Source organism: Lepidochelys kempii, chromosome 3 (genome assembly GCF_965140285.1).
Source record: "Lepidochelys kempii isolate rLepKem1 chromosome 3, rLepKem1.hap1, whole genome shotgun sequence".
Taxonomy (NCBI): Eukaryota; Metazoa; Chordata; order Testudines; family Cheloniidae; genus Lepidochelys; species Lepidochelys kempii.
Genome location: NC_136382.1, coordinates 133,943,641 through 133,961,339, shown reverse-complemented (window position 1 = coordinate 133,961,339; position 17,699 = coordinate 133,943,641). Strand labels below are relative to the sequence as shown.

Sequence of the window (17,699 nt, the reverse complement as noted above, 5' to 3'; positions counted from 1 at the left end):
TCTAAAGTATGTCTGTAACATCTCAGCTATTCTCACAATAATAGATTGTGTAATGAGAGAACTACAACTCCTTGATATAGGATGTATTGAGTACTGTAGATCTCCACTCTATATAGGATTTAGCTTCCTTTAAAAAGTAAGTTTTGCATTCCTAACATAAAAGTATTCTCCTTTTTGTCCTTCCCATTAGGAACCATGGGATGCTCGACACATTCCAGCACTGTTCTCTGCTTTCTGTGGCCTTTTAGTTGCACTTTCTTATCATCTTAGTAGGCAAAGCAGTGATCCATCTGTACTTATGTAAGTTGTCAGCAAACTTTTTTTATTGGTTATATTATATGGCATGTAGACTATTGCACAGGGTGATATTTAAGTCTGGAGAGGGTGATTTCTGAATTCGGTAACTTGGGACATCTTCTGACAAAGTTGGTTGTGTAAACTTGGGTCTCACTGGGAAGAAACATACTGAAAAAGTATGATAAAGGAGGGCTTTTATGGTTATTGTTACCAGTGTTTTAGAAAACATTCTTTTTTGAAAGGGACTGGATATCTCAAGGACTAGCAATAAGATACACATTTACCTCTAGATAACTGGTACAAAATAAGGTACTGATCCTGCAGAAGTTCATGTATGTGCATAAGTGTACTACCATGAGTAGTCCCATTGAAATCAATGAGATGATGTACAATCATAAAGTGAAGTATTTGCTGGATCAGGGCCAAAGACTATTGTCAGTGGCTGAAAGGTAGTGTCCTTAGTTTGGTAGCTTGTATGAAATATATTTTGGTCTTGGTCCATTCCAGTAGCCAGCTGTCTCCATTGCAAAACTACCAGCAGATTTGTCAGTAAATGGTGCCACTGTCAGTTGTCTTAGCAGAAAGAACAATGAATGAATAAACAGAAACCAAGCTATTCAATTTCTCATCACAGGGTACCCAAAATACTTTGATGAAATGGGAAGTGTTCACACTTGCTGCCCATGGTGTATCAGTTCGGTAAATGCATAATGGGCTTCAACCACCAGGGCAATAAATCTGGTACTTTTCATCAGTACTAAGTTATTTGGGTCAGATTTTGCTGTCTGGGAATTATATGATTAACCCTTATGGAACCAGCTAATCTCCAATGGATGCCACCTGGGGACAGGCTAATTATCAGGGTTTGGGGAGATGCATTAGAAAGCACTATAAGAAGCAAGAGGAAGAGTTTCTGACCCTTGGGAAGCATGACCTGATCACAACTCTTTTGTCATGTCAGTTCCATTACCTTTGCCTCTCCACTGATGTTAACTGCTCTTCAAGGTAGTAAGCATTTAAAGCTGAATCCAGGGACTGTGAAGAACCAGTGTAGAAAAAGCAACACGATGATCTGAAGGTTGGGCTGACAGAAGCAGAGGTGCAGCTAGAAACATGGGGCCCCCTGCCATCTTGGTGGGGGCCTTTTTTGGGCATTCACAGAGAGAGCCAGGTAATACTGAGGGAGACAATGGGGAGTCATTCTACGCAGGGGAGGAAACAGGAATGGGAAGGAAGGTGAAAAGGAGCTGTGGCATTAACTGAAATTCTTAAATTCTTCAGTGTGGTTTATGTAAATCCTGTCATCATCCTCATGATCCCTGGGGACAGATAAGTTAGATAATTACATGCTGCTGTATTCTGTGTGCGGTGGAAGTGCAGTAAGAAGTGCTTCCACTTACTTTCCTGTAGCCTAATCCAATACTCATTGAATCTTTCCAGTCCTTTCAATGGGCTCTGGATTAGGTCCACTATGAGTGACATATAACTCATTCTACAGGATGTTATAGAATACAGAAATGGTTGTGGGGTGAAGTACCATTACACACAGGAGGGCTTATTCAGTTTTTGTGTAAAATACACACAGAAAAATACCAAATAAGCACTCAAGAATGAGTTCTTTAGATTTTAAATGTGTATTTTCCTCAGGATATAATTCACAGTCCATTAGTATCTTTAATTAAACAAAAACTCTTATCTTTTGTTTTAAATAAGATGTTTTGAATCCCTGAATTCATTGTTTGGCCACCTTTTAAATCTAGTTTCTAATCTTCTAACGACCTTAATCAAATTCTCAGTAGTTCAAATAATTGTTAAATGTCTTGTCTGAGATTAAAATATGAGTTTCTGATTCTACAACAACATCAAGTATTCATTGTATAATCAAGATTAAAATGTATAATCCCTAAAAAGAGGTTTAAGATATCTTTTAATGACTGAATTTAACTAAATGGAGTTTAGGGGATTGGAAACAGTATTTAAGGGATGGCCTCCGGCATAAGTTTTAAGATGAAGGAGAAGGTGTTTTGTAAAACTAAAATGAGGATGAACATGTAATTTTTATTGAGATGAGCATTTTACCCTTTGTAATATCAGTGTTTGACATCAGAAGTGGCACTAAAGAGCCCCCTTGCCAGCATCCTCATTAGTGGTCAAAGATTAGAAAGAGCATGGAACTGAACTATCCTCTCATGTGGTCCCTTCCCAATTAATGCTACTGTGCTGATTCTAGACTACACTTCCTTATTGGTGAGGAAGCTGACACTGCCCTGGTCAGATTTTCAGCTTTTCTATAGCAATCTCCTGCTATCAACAATAGAATATATGTATGTAAGGGTAAAGTTGGGCTCTAAAATGTCTCTTCTCCCCTTACTAATGGCATATAACCCCATTCGCTGAAAAGCTGTTATTCAGAACTACTATATTCTAACAAATCTTTTTTTTAATAGATCCCTTATTCAATGTAAATTTTTTCCTCACTCTCTACGTCAAAATTTGAGAGATTCATCAACAGATCCACTCCCAGAGAAGATGAGAGAGTCAGTGGTAAGGCTTTTTAAAATTATTTATTTTATGTACTGGAAACCTGCAATCCACCCATGTGGAATCCCTTAACCATGCTCAATTGTCAATGCTACTACCTCAAGTGTGGATGCGCTCTGCCGACAGAGGAAGACAGTGTGAACATGCAACAACCATTTTCTTTTAGCGCTTTTTGATCGTCGACAACATTTTCAGCGAAAAAACTCTGCCACTGTAGACATGGCCTTAGGAGAGTATTGGTGACTGATACTCAGGGGAAGGGGGAGACCTCAAGAGTTCAGGCTTGGCAAGGATGGGGTTCCCAGAAGGGTTTAAGGTGTGGCTGATTCCATCCAAAGTTCTAAATTGCCCTGCTTCCCAGCAGCTAGAAACCTTTCCTTCTCCTCAGCACAGCATCCATAATGGCCATCTCGAAGCACTAGGGAGCTAGATAATCCCTAAAGTGTAAGCATCTGTGAGAGTAAGTAGTGTTTAAGGAGTGTATGGAAAATATACTACTTTACTGCTTGGTGTAGAAGCCACAGCTTCTGCTAAACTTAATTATTTTACTTGGTTAAATTGCATAGTGGAGGTATGGCTATTAATGGAGGGAGGCTTCTAAGCAAAGATATAAAGTATTTATTATAAAGCTTGGCTACATACTCTGGTGTTTTTGGTATGTAGCTTATGGGCACAATCCACTGTCAATTGATTTCTATAAACTGGTTGACTGTATTGTAGGTATAGTGGGAGGCATAATTTTCTTCTGATTTTATAACCCACACATCCCTTCCACTTATTGTTCATTGCCTGGGGCAAGTGTACAGGCTGACCTCATCTATTCTACAAGTTGAACCATGTCAGGGGACTGACCCGGTTAACAATATGGCCATCCCTTGAACTGGTTACAACCATTTCATTTCAGAGTGCAGATGAGGATCCGGTCAAAAACGCAGTTAAGGTCCTGACTATATTGCAGACTGGAACCATGTAACTAGGAAAATGGGATAACTGTGTTCCACTGTAGCACTCTGGCCTGGCTGTACTAGTAATGTAGACAGGGCCTTTGTGTCTTGGTCCTTTTTTTGTGGTGGAATTTGTTTCTTGGTGCTCTTTTCTGCCAGGGAATTGGTTTCACATGGTGCTTGTCAGCTGCACATTTCCACTACACACATTTGACATCTCATATTGTTTTCCAGAAACACAGGCTGTTTTTACTGGCTGCTACAAGGGCCTCCTAATGCTGTACCTTCCTTTCTTCCTCTGTTTGGGTTTCCTCCAGTTTATATATTAATGTAAGCAGATGTGCACAATTCTAAATTGGTTTATGTAGTGCTAACTCTTCCATGCTGGGATACAGATAGTACTCCCTGAAGAGGAGATTGCAATTGTAGTTTAATACGTGCTCTGTCTAAACCCTTTAGTGGCTGGCGGCAATGTCTTAATAAATAGTTGAACCAAGTTAAGTAGGTTCTCCACAATTGTTCTCACACTGCAATGCCAGTATAGAAAGTTGGTGAGTGTAGACAGCTAAAATATATATGTGCATCAAATTTGAGGGAAACATTTAAACAACAATCCATTTTGATCTTACTTCACTGTAGTTAAGGGAGTGTGCTATCGTAACCAGCTCTGGTTTTGATTAATTTTCAAAAGCAAACTAAAAATAGCTTTCAGATCCTCTGTAAGAAGAACTTTGATATATCTGGGAATTGGGTACACTGTTACATGAGGACCAGAAGGAGAAGTTTTAATAGCATATCCTTCCCCCTTTTGTTTCCCTCAGCATGCCCCTGTGTAATTGCCATCTTTTATAGTTGACAGTGGAGGAAAAAAGCTTGTTTGGGCCAAGTGCAACAAAATGTCCAGTGTCCACTGGCCTATGCTCCTATGTATAAAGCATGCATAATATTCAGGCTAAATTAGCCCCTTTTTAATCAATAAATTTAAGATATAAATAACTGGTTCACCTCCCAAGATGAAAGCAAATAAGTTTAAATATTAAAATAAATCTGTTGTGTTGTATAATATTCATGTTAGTAGTAATCAATATAGCATTTGTAATGTTTAGTTACATGACCTTTACTATTTTTTCTCTGCTCGAATGGCTATGTAAGAATCGTCAGCTTCGGAAACTGGAATTACAAAGCAGCTGTGATGGATAATTGACCATTCAACTTTGAGAATGGAGCTTCCTAGCATTATAATTAATTTCTATAGACATCCCCATGGTTGATTACTACATTAACCAGTGGCCTGAGGGTGTTAATGTGTTACATTCAAACTCAACTTCCTTCCTGGCCTTTAGTACAAACAGTCAGATAGCTAGTAAAAGGATTTATACAAAGCTCCCAATGTATAATTTAAAACAAGAAGAAAAAAATTACAGCATGTTTTCCTGTTTTATTCTCACAAGCAGGAGATGTCCAGAATAGCCCTTTAAAAAATAAAGAAATATTTCTTTGATAGAATGGTGGGTGGGTGATGTTGAGGCTGTGTCTGCATGATCTGTTTTTACCCAAAACTTCAAAACAATCCCAATGGTAGTGATTATTTCACTATTGAATTTTTACTAGAGTCAGAGGTCAGGCCTTTCACACATAATGTGTATCAAACGTTACATTAAAAACATGTCAGTTAGGTTACAAAGTCAAAGACTAGAAAGTTAGGAGATGGTGGCCTGTCCAACCTTAATTCAGCCTGCTTGTGCATCCATTCTGTGCCCGCCCCCCCGTGCATGGTGTCTTGCGGAAAATGTGCAGTGTTTTATTTACTCTCACCATCTTGTTGCAAATGTCATGATATGTGATGTTTTTCTTAAAACCCCAACTCTGGGAGGCATATGATTACATGAGAATATCATCTTTCATTTTAAAAATAGTATGTTTCTAGCCTTCAGTCTAACTTTGAAAACATGACCTGAGTACATTTATTAATTTTTACCCAATCTCATGATTTCTTTGGGGCCTGACTCATGATTTTTGAATGCTTGGAGTTGGCATTACTGAGAATGGTACGTGATCATGTAATTAAAGATTATATCATATTACATTGCATTTCATTACATAACATATACTCAGCAGGGCTAAATTAAGGTTGTACAGGCAGCCATAAATCTAGCATTACCTAGCTTTCAAGTGCTTAACTTTGCAACCTAAATAACATTCTTTTAATATAGTTTTAGTATGTAATTTCCTAGGATTTTTAATAAAGGTAAAAATACATTCCATTATGTGCATCATCATCAGGGTTTCAACCCTGAACTTTCAGTACTGATGCACACCTGCCACCACTTGAGCTACAAGGCTAACTACATTAGCTGGTGGCAGGAGAAAGCTGTTATCCTGTGGGTGGGAATGGGCCACTGGGGCAGCACCAGGTAGGAGATCAGGAGTTAGTTGATGGCGAGGGGCTGGCCTGGCCTGGTTCTCTCTTTCCCTCTACCCCCTTGAGTTGGGATGCTTCTGTCCCATGTGGTGTCTTCAGAGGTGGTATGGACCTCTGGAGCCATGTGCTCACTCCAGGCAGGCAGGGTGGTTGTTGGAAGCCTGCACCAGCTCTGCTCACATTCCTCCTAGCTTCCATACATTGCCAGAACATGTACATGATGGTTCTGGTGCTGCTGCTTTGGCAGTGGTTTGGATCTAGTTCTTTAGAATGTTCGTGTTCCATTAATATTATGGCAATCTGCCAAAATTTTCCTGAGGAACACAATCCGGGGAAGGAAAAGGATAATTAACACTTTATATTTCAGCTAAACCTGAGTGGAGTTTTATGGGATACAGAAAAAGCACTTCTCAAGCCAAAGGGCTTTAGTCCAGCTGAATTTCAAAGGCGTGCTATAATTAGTGTAAGTGTTAGAGTTTTCAGAAACAGGTTGCAATCATCTTTTGATAACCGAAATTGTTAAGCAACCAAAATATAGTGGTCATTGACAGCTCCCCCTATACTTTAAAATCAATTCGTTGTTCAAGCGTTGTCTCCTACATCTCTGTTTCATTTTTATCTCCCTATTGTTGGGTCTGTTATTCTAGCATTATTTTATGTTTTCTTCCTCCTCCCCACGGAAACACTTGTTGGCGAGGCTGGCTATTGGGGCTGGGTGCACAGTCACAGTAACATCTTGAATCAGATGAGGTTTTCTTTTAAGTGAAATGTTGTTGTATCCCAGGTTTCTAAGAGTCTTTAAATTAAAGCACTACAAGTCAGTATTTAGATAAACTGAATGCCTGCTGCTAGATATTTATGTCAGTCAGTACCTTCATTTGCCAGCAATGTTAAGGGCTACTAGCCCTCTGTAATATGTCTAGTCATAAATCTAAGCCAAGTTTTTGATTTGCTGACCAAAGACATTTCTGTAAGCTCTAAAATACAATGGTTCAAAAATTCACATAGCTCAAAAACTACCTTGTTAATTTGTTTATTCACGATGATATTTTAATCACAAGAAAAATGGGTTAGGAAGAACATATTTTCCAATTTCTCCAAAACACAATTACTCCAGCCTAGTTATAGTTCTTTACTTGAAGGTAGATTTTTTTTCCTTTCATTATCATTACATAATACTAGAGATAGGCCCACTTCTGAAAACCCCCAAATCTTGGAGAAATTTGGACCCTTATATTGAACCAAACATTACAACTTGGACCCATCTCTGTAGTACGTAATAATAAATGTATTATCATTGATGTCTATGAACACATGACAGAAACTCTCCCAGAAAGCACAGATTATTTAAGCAATGGAAGAAACAGTGCATTAGTATGAGAAAGTATCAATGCTTCCAAACAGGAAATGGAACCAGAATATTAACAGATTGTTGCCATTTTCAAAAATAGAGAAAACCCCACAAATACCATTGCATAAACGGAGACACAAATGTAATGTAAAACCATTTTAGTTTTAAGTTTCCCATGGTACAATTAAACAATGTTTACAAAATATGTTTTAAAATTAATTTTGATATTTTTGATATTTTTGAATTTTTAACAAATACAGAATGCGGGGAAATAATTTTGCAAATCATATTGCAGAAAATACCTTTACATTAAAATATATTTTTATATTGTAAAACAAAGACAAGTGTCATCACAATGCAAACTATCAGTAATTCATAATGGAGTCATTTAATTTATCCAGTTAAAATAGTATTCACTTGATAATTTTGTATTTTAAAAAAATTATATTCACAGAAGGAAATCTTGAAATCGGATCTCATTGTCTGTGCAGTGGCTGCTGTTCTATCATTTGCAGTCAGCGCCAGCACTGTGTTTCTGTCATTAAGGGTATGTATATTAATCCCCTGCTTTTAAATATTTTCCCCCTAAGATATCATCTCTATTATGGAAAACTACATGGCTAAGAATAGAGAGGAGCTGTGAAGAGAAAAGTTAAGGAAAAATTATTTAATGGCAAAGATAATTTCAAGGCTTTTGATATACACTGCAAATCAGTTATAGATATTTATATTCGGCACTATTTAATGCATTTAGTAATTGTTTTCCCTAAACCTTTGCTTTATACTAGTCTTTTTTTATGACGTAGAAGCTGTTGGAAGAGGGATTCTTACATTAACCCGATCAATTTAGCGTTTTTATTTCCAGTTACAATACTGGTTAAATTTGTGTGTAAAGTACATTTTGAAAAAGAACAAAGGTTGTTGCTTTCATTTCCTGACCCCACATCTGCTTCCCACCTGTAGTCTTTGATGCTTTTTATGTAAGAATCAATATTGCTTGCAAATGTATAAGGAAGATTAAATTGTTGTACATTAAAAATATTGTGGGTCTATAAAATATTATTTGTAAATGTGATTCCATTATTTTCCTCCTTTGTCTCAGCCATTTCTCAGCATTGTGCTGTTTGCTTTAGCATGGACTGTGGGATTTGTAACACATTACATACTTCCTCAGCTCCGCAAGCATCATCCTTGGCTGTGGATTTCTCACCCGATACTTAAAAACAAAGAATATCATCAGCGGGAAGTGAGAGGTTTGTAATAAATGTTGTCAGAATGCTGATTGATGTTGTCTTTAGTTTGTCTTGTTTTTAAAGAAAAAAAATTCTTGCTTGTGTCAATGGTGGTATTTAAAGACGACCATTTTTTTCCAAGACGAGTTTTCTTTTTTCTTTTTTTATGTTTTACTTAGAAATATCAGAGGAGTATCAAGTTTTGATTTCTATATTTCTTTTGGATGGCACTCTCTCAGGGACTGTAAGAATGGAAGTGAATATAGTGACATCATCATAGGTAGAAAGGCCAACTGCAACTTTTCCACATTTCGTTGTAGAAGTGGGTGGGTTTGAATCTTTCATGCAGAGCTTTCTGCTAAATCTATCCAATTTTAGCAAAAACATCCAAGCCCAAAGAATTTTAAACTGTCTATGTAAACATAGATATTTTTTATTTAGGTCAGAAGGGACCATTATGATCATCTAGTCTGACCTCCTGCACAACGCAGGCCACAGAATTCCACCCACCACTCCTGCAAAAAACCTCTCACCTATGTCTGTGCTATTGAAGTCCTCAAATCGTGGTTTAAAGACTTCAAGGAGCAGAGAATCCTCCAGCAAGTGACCTGTGCCCCATGCTGCAGAGGAAGGCGAAAAACCTCCAGGGCCTCTTCCAATCTGCCCTGGAGGAAAATTCCTTCCCGACCCCAATTATGGTGATCAGCTAAACCCTGAGCATATGAGCAAGATTCACGAGCCAGATACTACAGAAAATTCTTTCCTGGGTAACTTGGATCCCACCCCATCTGATATCCCATCACAGGCCATTGGGCCTATTTACCATGAATATTTAATTACCAAAACCATGTTATCCCATCATACCATCTCCTCCATAAATTTATTGAGTTTAATCTTAAAGCCAGATAGATCTTTTGCCCCCACTGCTTCCCTTGGAAGGCTGTTCCAAAATTTCACTCCTCTGATGGTTAGAAACCTTCGTCTAATTTCAAGTCTAAATTTCCTGGTGGCCAGTTTATATCCATTTATTCTTGTGTCCACATTGGTACTGAGATTAAATAATTCCTCTCCCTCTCCGGTATTTATCCCTCTGATATATTTATAGAGAGCAATCATATCTCCCCTCAACCTTCTTTTAGTTAGGCTAAAGAAACCAAGCTCCTTGAGTCTCCTTTCATAAGACAAGTTTTCCATTCCTCGGATCATCCTAGTAGCCCTTCTCTGTACCTGTTCCAGTTTGAATTCATCCTTCTTAAACATGGGAGACCAGAACTGCACACAGTATTCCAGGTGAGGTCTCACCAGTGCCTTGTATAACGGTACTAAAACCTCCTTATCCCTACTGGAAATACCTCTCCTGATGCATCCCAAGACCGCATTAGCTTTTTTCACAGCCATATCACATTGGCGGCTCATGGTCATCCTATGATCAACCAATACTCCAAGATCCTTCTCCTCCTCTGTTACTTCTAATTGATGCGTCCCCAGCTTATAACTAAAATTCTTGTTATTAATGCCTAAATACATAACCTTACACTTCTCACTATTAAATTTCATCCTATTACTATTACTCCAGTTTACAAAGTCATCCAGATCCTCCTGTAGGATATCCCTGTCCTTCTCTAAATTGGCAATACCATTCCTTCCTGTCTTAAGTGAGGGCTCGCAAAACTGCCACTGCAATCCTTACCTATTGGGATTTCATTATTCCATAGTTCTCCAGTCCCCAGACAGTCTTCCTGCAGAAGGAGGGAAGTGTTATTTCTAATGTAGAAAAGCAAGCTCTGAATCCACGGAATTGAGTAGATAAACTCCACTTGACTTCAGGTGCAGCAGGATAGGGCACATAGGAGTTAAACTGAAGAGTGGAACATTTTGATTCACATTTAAAATGTGTCTAAACATTTCAGCCGTCTACCCCATTACCACACTTAGACTTGGAATTTAGTTCTGCATGAAACAACTTCTTGCCTTTGAATATTTGTTGCTCCTTCCCTCCCCCTTTATTTAATCATTTGAAGTGCTGGTGCCTGCTTACACTTCACATCCTCTGTCCCTGCCCTCAACCACCAAAGTGTCCAGGAAATCCACTGGGGCCCCGAAAAGATTTTCCCCCTACAAAATAAGATTATTTCTTATTATGGGCCCCTTTCCCTTAAACATCAGCTTTCACGTACCACTGACCTGAACTTCAAAGTGCTGGAATATAATGGTGAGAAGAATCTCAGACTTTTTCTTTAGATTATTGGTAACTGGGCTACTAGTCCATCTAATCTTTATTCATGACTCTGGCTTAAATCTGAGTTACTCCTTCCCTTGTGAAAACGCAGATAGAATTGCACGTGCATGTTCAAACATTTCACCTCTGTAGGCCTGGATTCAAATGTGAATTTATTTACTTGGCAAAATAGATTTCCGTGCAATCCCAAGTGGATATTTATCCCTGTTTATTAAACGTCCTAACCTCTTTTTTATACTTGGTGTAAAATGCAAGTTGTTTTACCCCTGGTGTAACTTTTAGATTGTGGAGAAGGGGAATTGTTATATCTGGAAATGGAGGACATATCAAATATAATAATAATACGTAGCTCTTCTATGGTGCTTTTCATCAGAAGATCTCAAAGCACTTTTCAAAGGAGGCCAGTATCATCCCTGTTTTACACAGTTGATAACAGGGAAGATGAAAGCTTCACCTAGCACCACATTGAGCTACTGTATATGAGTCAAGTGACCTATGGCCCAATCCAGGGTTATGTAAACTGAGGGACAGCCTAATATTTGTACTGAAGTTTATAGCCATTTTACATGGTATAGAGAAAATACAAATAACCCTTCTTTTTTAATACCCAGGCCCTTTAGGGAATGTTTAAATTATTAATGATAAAAACTTTATATATAAATTTCATAATGACAGACATAGTTTCCACTGTATTTCTGCAGGGCATAATATTCTGCTAGCAGAAGTAATAAGGCTAAAATAATATCTTTCCCTGGCATCTGTTGCAATGGGGTTTACTGAAAATATAGCAATGAAACAATGCAGGGGAAGAGTTCTTTTTAAAATGGCATTTCTCATTTTTAAAAAGTGTAACAAAATCAAGTTAAAAGCGAGAACACAGAATGTTGTATCAGTGATGTTTAGCCATTGTGTTCACTCTGTCAATATAAGCCTTAGTGGTTATCCATATAGACCCTCTGTAGGAGAGAATATAGCACAGAGAAGTACCTTTACCAATAACATTTACCTCACTTACTAGCTGTGCTTTCTATTTATAATCACCAATTGATCTGTACACCTGTAGTAGCTGTATTTTGAGAACACTGTACTGTAGCGTTTAACCCTCTGTTACAGTACAATTACATTACCTCAGTGACATATTGTGAGCAGTTTGATATGCTGTACTCTGTTTAAAAGTGAATTGTATTTCCTAAATAGATTTTCCTGTTTAAGAATAGAGGCAGAATTATATTTACTTTGACTTTTGAATGTTTAAAATTTGAGCAGCATGGTTACTGAAGTCTGTAACTTTCATTTCCTGCATAATATCTCAAGAGATTCACTAAAACTGAATAAAACAATGTAACTTCGTTGATAATTTGGCCTTGCTAATATCTACTGGCTTCAGCAGGTGCTGCGTTGGTATGTAGGAATATCTGAAAATATTTTAGAATCTCAGAGACTAATTTCTAGTTCTCCTACAGTTTCAGCAAACTTCACTTCGAGAAACTTGGCTTCTTTTTTCAGCTATCATCTTCTCTTTGGTCCCAGCTGGAAACTTGCTTGTCATATCTTGATGGATCATTCTCAACCTATGTTCATGAGGTGCTTGAAAACAATAATGTCAGAACACAGTCTGCTGCAGGACTTCAGTATCCTGTTCTTCAAACTAGACAACAAAAGCGTTCTGCTCATTCCCTGCAAAATCGTGCGTTTGCCATACATTAAGGATTTATATCTCTCTGAAAAATCATGTCTTCAAAACAAAACATTGGGTACCAAAAAGTACCCAAGAGACTTGATTGAAGGTTGCCTTTTAACTGTTGCCACAAAATGCCAAGGAAAGTGTACTGGAAATGTGAATCTTATTAATGATTTGTATTCCAGCTGAAAGTCATTGTTTTAAAAGGCTTCATTTGCTTGATAATGAGCAACTCTTGTGAATATCCTGGCTTTGTTGTCTTTTGCATGAGTTTAATCATAGAAGACTGTTATAAGATTTTTTTCCCTTATGTCTTCATTCATTGGAAAAACATAATTTTCATAAAGGTAGTGGCTCAGCTTTTCAAAAGGTTGAGAGTAGAGATATACCAGGCAAATGCACTTCACTCTTTGACTGATCTGCATTGATGGGTCAGCTCATACTTTGGAATCACTTGTATCCCTCAAGCTAACAACTCCGTGGTTCAATCAGGAGTCAAGGCATTTTCAGATTCTTCTATATTCTCTATTTTCTATGGGGTCCAGCTAGTCTGTATTGGTTTAATTATTGCAGAAGTGTACCCAGAAGTATCTGTTAAAGAACTGGAGTAAAGTATAGATCTCTTTTCAGTCACAGGAACAATGCTGCATTCTACAAAGCCTGAGAGAGGTGCCTAGGCTCCCTATTTAATTAATAGGGAAAGATAGGTACTTAAGTCCAGATTGCATGGAGGCACCAATCTCTCCTAGCAATCCATAACTGGGAACCCGTCTCCTGGAGTCAGGTGTCTTAGTTATTTCATGGGAAAATGAGTTTGGCACCCTCCCCACAAAACAGAGGGAGCAGGGGGTGATAGTGAAGCCTGAGTCATTGGAGCAGGGGGACCAGACCTTGAGTCTCCTGCCTCCCAGATGGGTACCCTAATCTCCAGGCTACAGAGTCATGCTCTCTCGCTCTCTCTTGCGTATTTCCAATGACTCGCTAATTATTTATCAACAGTGGAACAGCATCAACAGGAGAGTTCGAGGGAGTCCCACATCAGAATATCCCAGAGCTCTGTGGTTAGAGCACTCCTTCTGGTGTAGTGATGCTGTCTCTCTCGGTCCTCCTCCTCCTTCCTTTCTGGACATTCCTTTAGCATCTTCTTTAGTGGGTCATACTTCTCTGCTCTTCTGCTCTCCATGGGTTTATCCAGAACCCTGTCGTTGGCTCCCATATATCCTTAGCTGCCGTCTTTATACTGATTCCTCTCATATTTACCGTACTCCTGACTTGTCTCCATCCATCCATTCACTCATTTCAGCCTGTTTTTCTGGCATCTCCCAGCTGCCTTACCCTCAACTTAAACATAAGAGTTCCTATTTGGCCATGTTATCTTCCTCCCCCACTTCTCCCCTTTTCCCTTCATTTTATGTTGACCATACCACCATCCTCCATTTCACTTGGGCCCATAACTGGGATGGCTAACTTTGACCCTTTCCCCACATATGCAGGTTGTTTCCTGTGTCCACTCTGCTAAAACTCTCATTCACACCCTCACCACCTCCTGTCTTAACTCTAGTAGCCTTCTCTCTAGCCTGCCTGATACGTATTGTCCCCATCTTCTCTTCAATCCATTCAAAACATAGCTGTTAAGAGGAGCTCATCCTCGGCCAGTGGGATTAGTCTTTCTTATAGAGCTCAGGAGCTATCCCAGGAGAAGAGGGAGGTGCCTCTCTTGATGAGTTCAGGTACTATGACAGGAGGAGGAATGCAGAGAAGGAGCCTCTCTCTCTTAAAGAGCTCAGGACCTTCCTCAGAAAGAGGGAGTGAGAGCTTCTACCGCAGACTTGAAGAGGACAAGATGGAGAAGGAGCCTCTCCTGTGGCTTGCAGGAAAAGATTAAGAGAGGGAGAGAACAAGCCATTTCTCCTTCTCCCATCCTTAAAACCCTGCACTCACTAATGGTGAGCAGGATAACTATTCTTGCTAATGGCTTGCTAGATGATATCTTGGGGGTTGCCTATAGTAATAGATTCTCAATTTATTTTTCTGATCTCCAAGGTTGAGAGCTCTTCTTTCCTTCTTCAGCTCTGACACAAATGATATACTATTTTACCGTTCTTGGGCCCTGTCTGACTGAATTTAGAATGTATGAAAAATGGCTGTGAAAACAGGTCCCTCACAGCATTGCCACAGTCATTTCTACCTGCTGCTTTGGAGGCAAAAAAGCTTGATTTTGAAATGTGAATCATATTTTTAATTAAAGCTATGAAAAAGCCTGGCATCAGAGCCATAGGCAGTAATAAAAGGAAATACTTTAAGCTATAAAGAGTGAAGGATATGGAGTCTCAGAAATTCATGTACAGTTTTTGAAAGACTGTTACCTCAACTAAAGATATCATAGGTCCATGAATTAAAGTAATTTGGAAGGATTGGTTCCTGACTTTTCTCCATGTATCTATTGAACATACGGTACTCTGGAACCTTGAGTCAATGTGTCCTCTTGTTTTCTCACCATCATATTGCTGAAATAGCTTATTTTATCCTTCTTGCTGTAGGAAGGGATGTTGGTAGTTCAGCAGGTGGTTTTTACCTTTGAGTCAGTATTGAACCAATACTCCAGTATGGTGCACTCTGCTGTTGCAAATTCTGTTTTTCAGATGACCTGAGCTAATTGTGCTCATTAAAGAATTCCTGCCATGTTTGCAAGAATACAGGTATTACTCAGGAAACTTCACTCTGCCTACCTAATTTCTCCCTGCAATTTCAACTGGATACAGTAGTCACGTCCTGTCTGACTGCTGAATAATATTGTTGTGCACCGTTAAATGACTGAATTCCATCACAGGGGTGGGTGCACTTTGTTGCTGAGTGAAGTGATCCCAGTATTTATGTGTATAATAGCTTCTTTGTAAAGTATTTTGGGTCCTTTGGGATAATAATAATAATCCCTAGCTCTTTTATCATGCTTTTTATCCTTTATCCTCAAAACACTTTACAAAGTTTGACAAGTCATTATCCCCATTTTACAGATGTGGAAACTGAGACACAGAGAGGGGACATGACTTAGCCAAGGTCATTGAGCAGGCCAGTGACAGAGCTGGGAATAGAAATCCAGGGTTCTAGAGTCTTCATTCAGTGCTCTCTCCCCTAGGTCACACAGCTTCCCCACTAGGTCACATGAAAAGTGTTAGTTAATAAATAAAATAAATAAATAAAATATTCTAAGTAAGAAAAGTGATTAAAGTGATGAAAAATAAATATGTTTATTAATATCGTGTCACATTTTACTTCTAAAAACTTAGAAGGATCTATCCATTATTATGTACCATTTCAGCTACTACATGTGCCGGTCTGGTGGATGCAGCAAAAAGAACAAAGTATGTAAGGTATAAATACTGGCCAGACCCAGAGAACAACATGATTGCTATATGGCAAAAGAATTAAGGATTACATGAAGTGTCATAAATTAGTGGGTATATTAACTAGTATGATATACAAAACTCATGATTTGTCCTTTTTACTTTAATGCATTTGTTGTCTATACAGTATTTATATGCTGAAAAAATAATAATTTGACAAAATGGTCTGTTATCTGGGTTTTTATTTCAGATGCTGCTCGTTTAATGTGGTTTGAAAGACTCTATGTGTGGCTTCAGTGTTTTGAGAAATACATCTTGTATCCAGCAATAATATTGAATGCCCTCACCATTGATGCTTTTTCTATTAGTAAATACAAGAGACTTGGTACACAGTAAGTTGATTATAGTTCATAGTACATGATTCATAGATTTAAGACTACTCACATTCAGATTAATGTTCAAAAGATGAAGCTCATGGCGTATAGGTCCATCAATGGCTATTAGCCAAGATGGTCAGGGACACAACCCCATGATCTAGGTGTCCCTAAACCTCTGACTTCCAGAAGCTGGGGACTGAATGACAGCAATTCGATAATTGCTCTTTCCTGTTTATTCCCTCTGAAGCATGTGGCACTGGCCACTGTCGGAAGACAGGATATTGGGCTAGGTGGGCCACTGGTCTGACCCAGTATGGCCATTCTTATGTTCTTATGAAGTTTAATGTTGCGTAAATGAGTCTGGTTATTTGTGTCAATTTGGTTTTGTGCTATTAATGAATAACAATAAATACAAAATGCTATCATTATTGGCTCTGTTAAAGGACAATTCAAACTGCCTTAAACTATGATAAAGGAAATGCTATTGGTACTGCAGCAAACATTATTGAGGCTAGAGAGATTTAAATTTATATAGAGAGAATAAAAAATTAAATATGTATAGCATGCCCAAATGACAGCTAAAACTAGGAAATATTATACCAGGCTGCAGGTGTTCAAAGGGTGTAAACACCTTGGGAGTAACCAGGATTAATGAGATGAAATGAGAAATCTAGTTTGGATATCAGGGAACTGTAAAGTTTATTAGACTGTGGAAAAGTCTCTCAGAGGAGGTGTCACAGGCTTCATTACTAGAGTCATTGAAGGCTAGGTTGGACAAAGCCTTCAAGAATGTAGAGTGCAGAACTATCCTGAATTAGCAGGGATATGATCAGGAAAACAGTATAAGCTTTTTCCATGTCTAACCTCTGTGATTCTAATTAAAACTAAATGTTGCTGATCCACAGTATTATAGTATGTTCTTTGAAGACAGCCTTTTGTGGTGGCAGTTTTTGCTTGATGACCTACAAACTGCTGTGAGATTCAGTGGTATTGTAGTGATTGCAATGTCCTAACTGAGCAGAATTAGTACAGAGCCTTTTTCAGTACTATAGTAATTTAAATTGTTAAAAAACTGGCCTGTGTTCAGGAACAAAGATCCATTACAAATGGAGCATTTTATTTCCTGTATTCAGATTGTCTGGATGTCCATTTTTAAAATCAGATTATTTTTAACTTGGATGTAGTGAAAAACTATTTATTATTAATAATAATAATTTCTATGACACTAGCATGTAGAGGCTCCAGACCCATGATTCATGGGACTGTACAGA

The 17,699-nt window shown here is 38.3% G+C and overlaps 1 protein-coding gene across 1 annotated transcript in view; it reads left to right on the top strand.

Moving 5' to 3' along the window:
- Positions 1-17,699, top strand: part of PCNX2 (pecanex 2) — a 224,881-nt gene that overhangs the window by 99,113 nt on the left and 108,069 nt on the right. Inside the window, exons 16-20 of the mRNA XM_073338102.2 lie at positions 191-300; positions 2,745-2,841; positions 8,010-8,102; positions 8,658-8,808; positions 16,302-16,443. Coding sequence (XP_073194203.2) covers positions 191-300; positions 2,745-2,841; positions 8,010-8,102; positions 8,658-8,808; positions 16,302-16,443 — 593 coding nt within the window. The remainder of the gene's footprint in view (positions 1-190; positions 301-2,744; positions 2,842-8,009; positions 8,103-8,657; positions 8,809-16,301; positions 16,444-17,699) is intronic.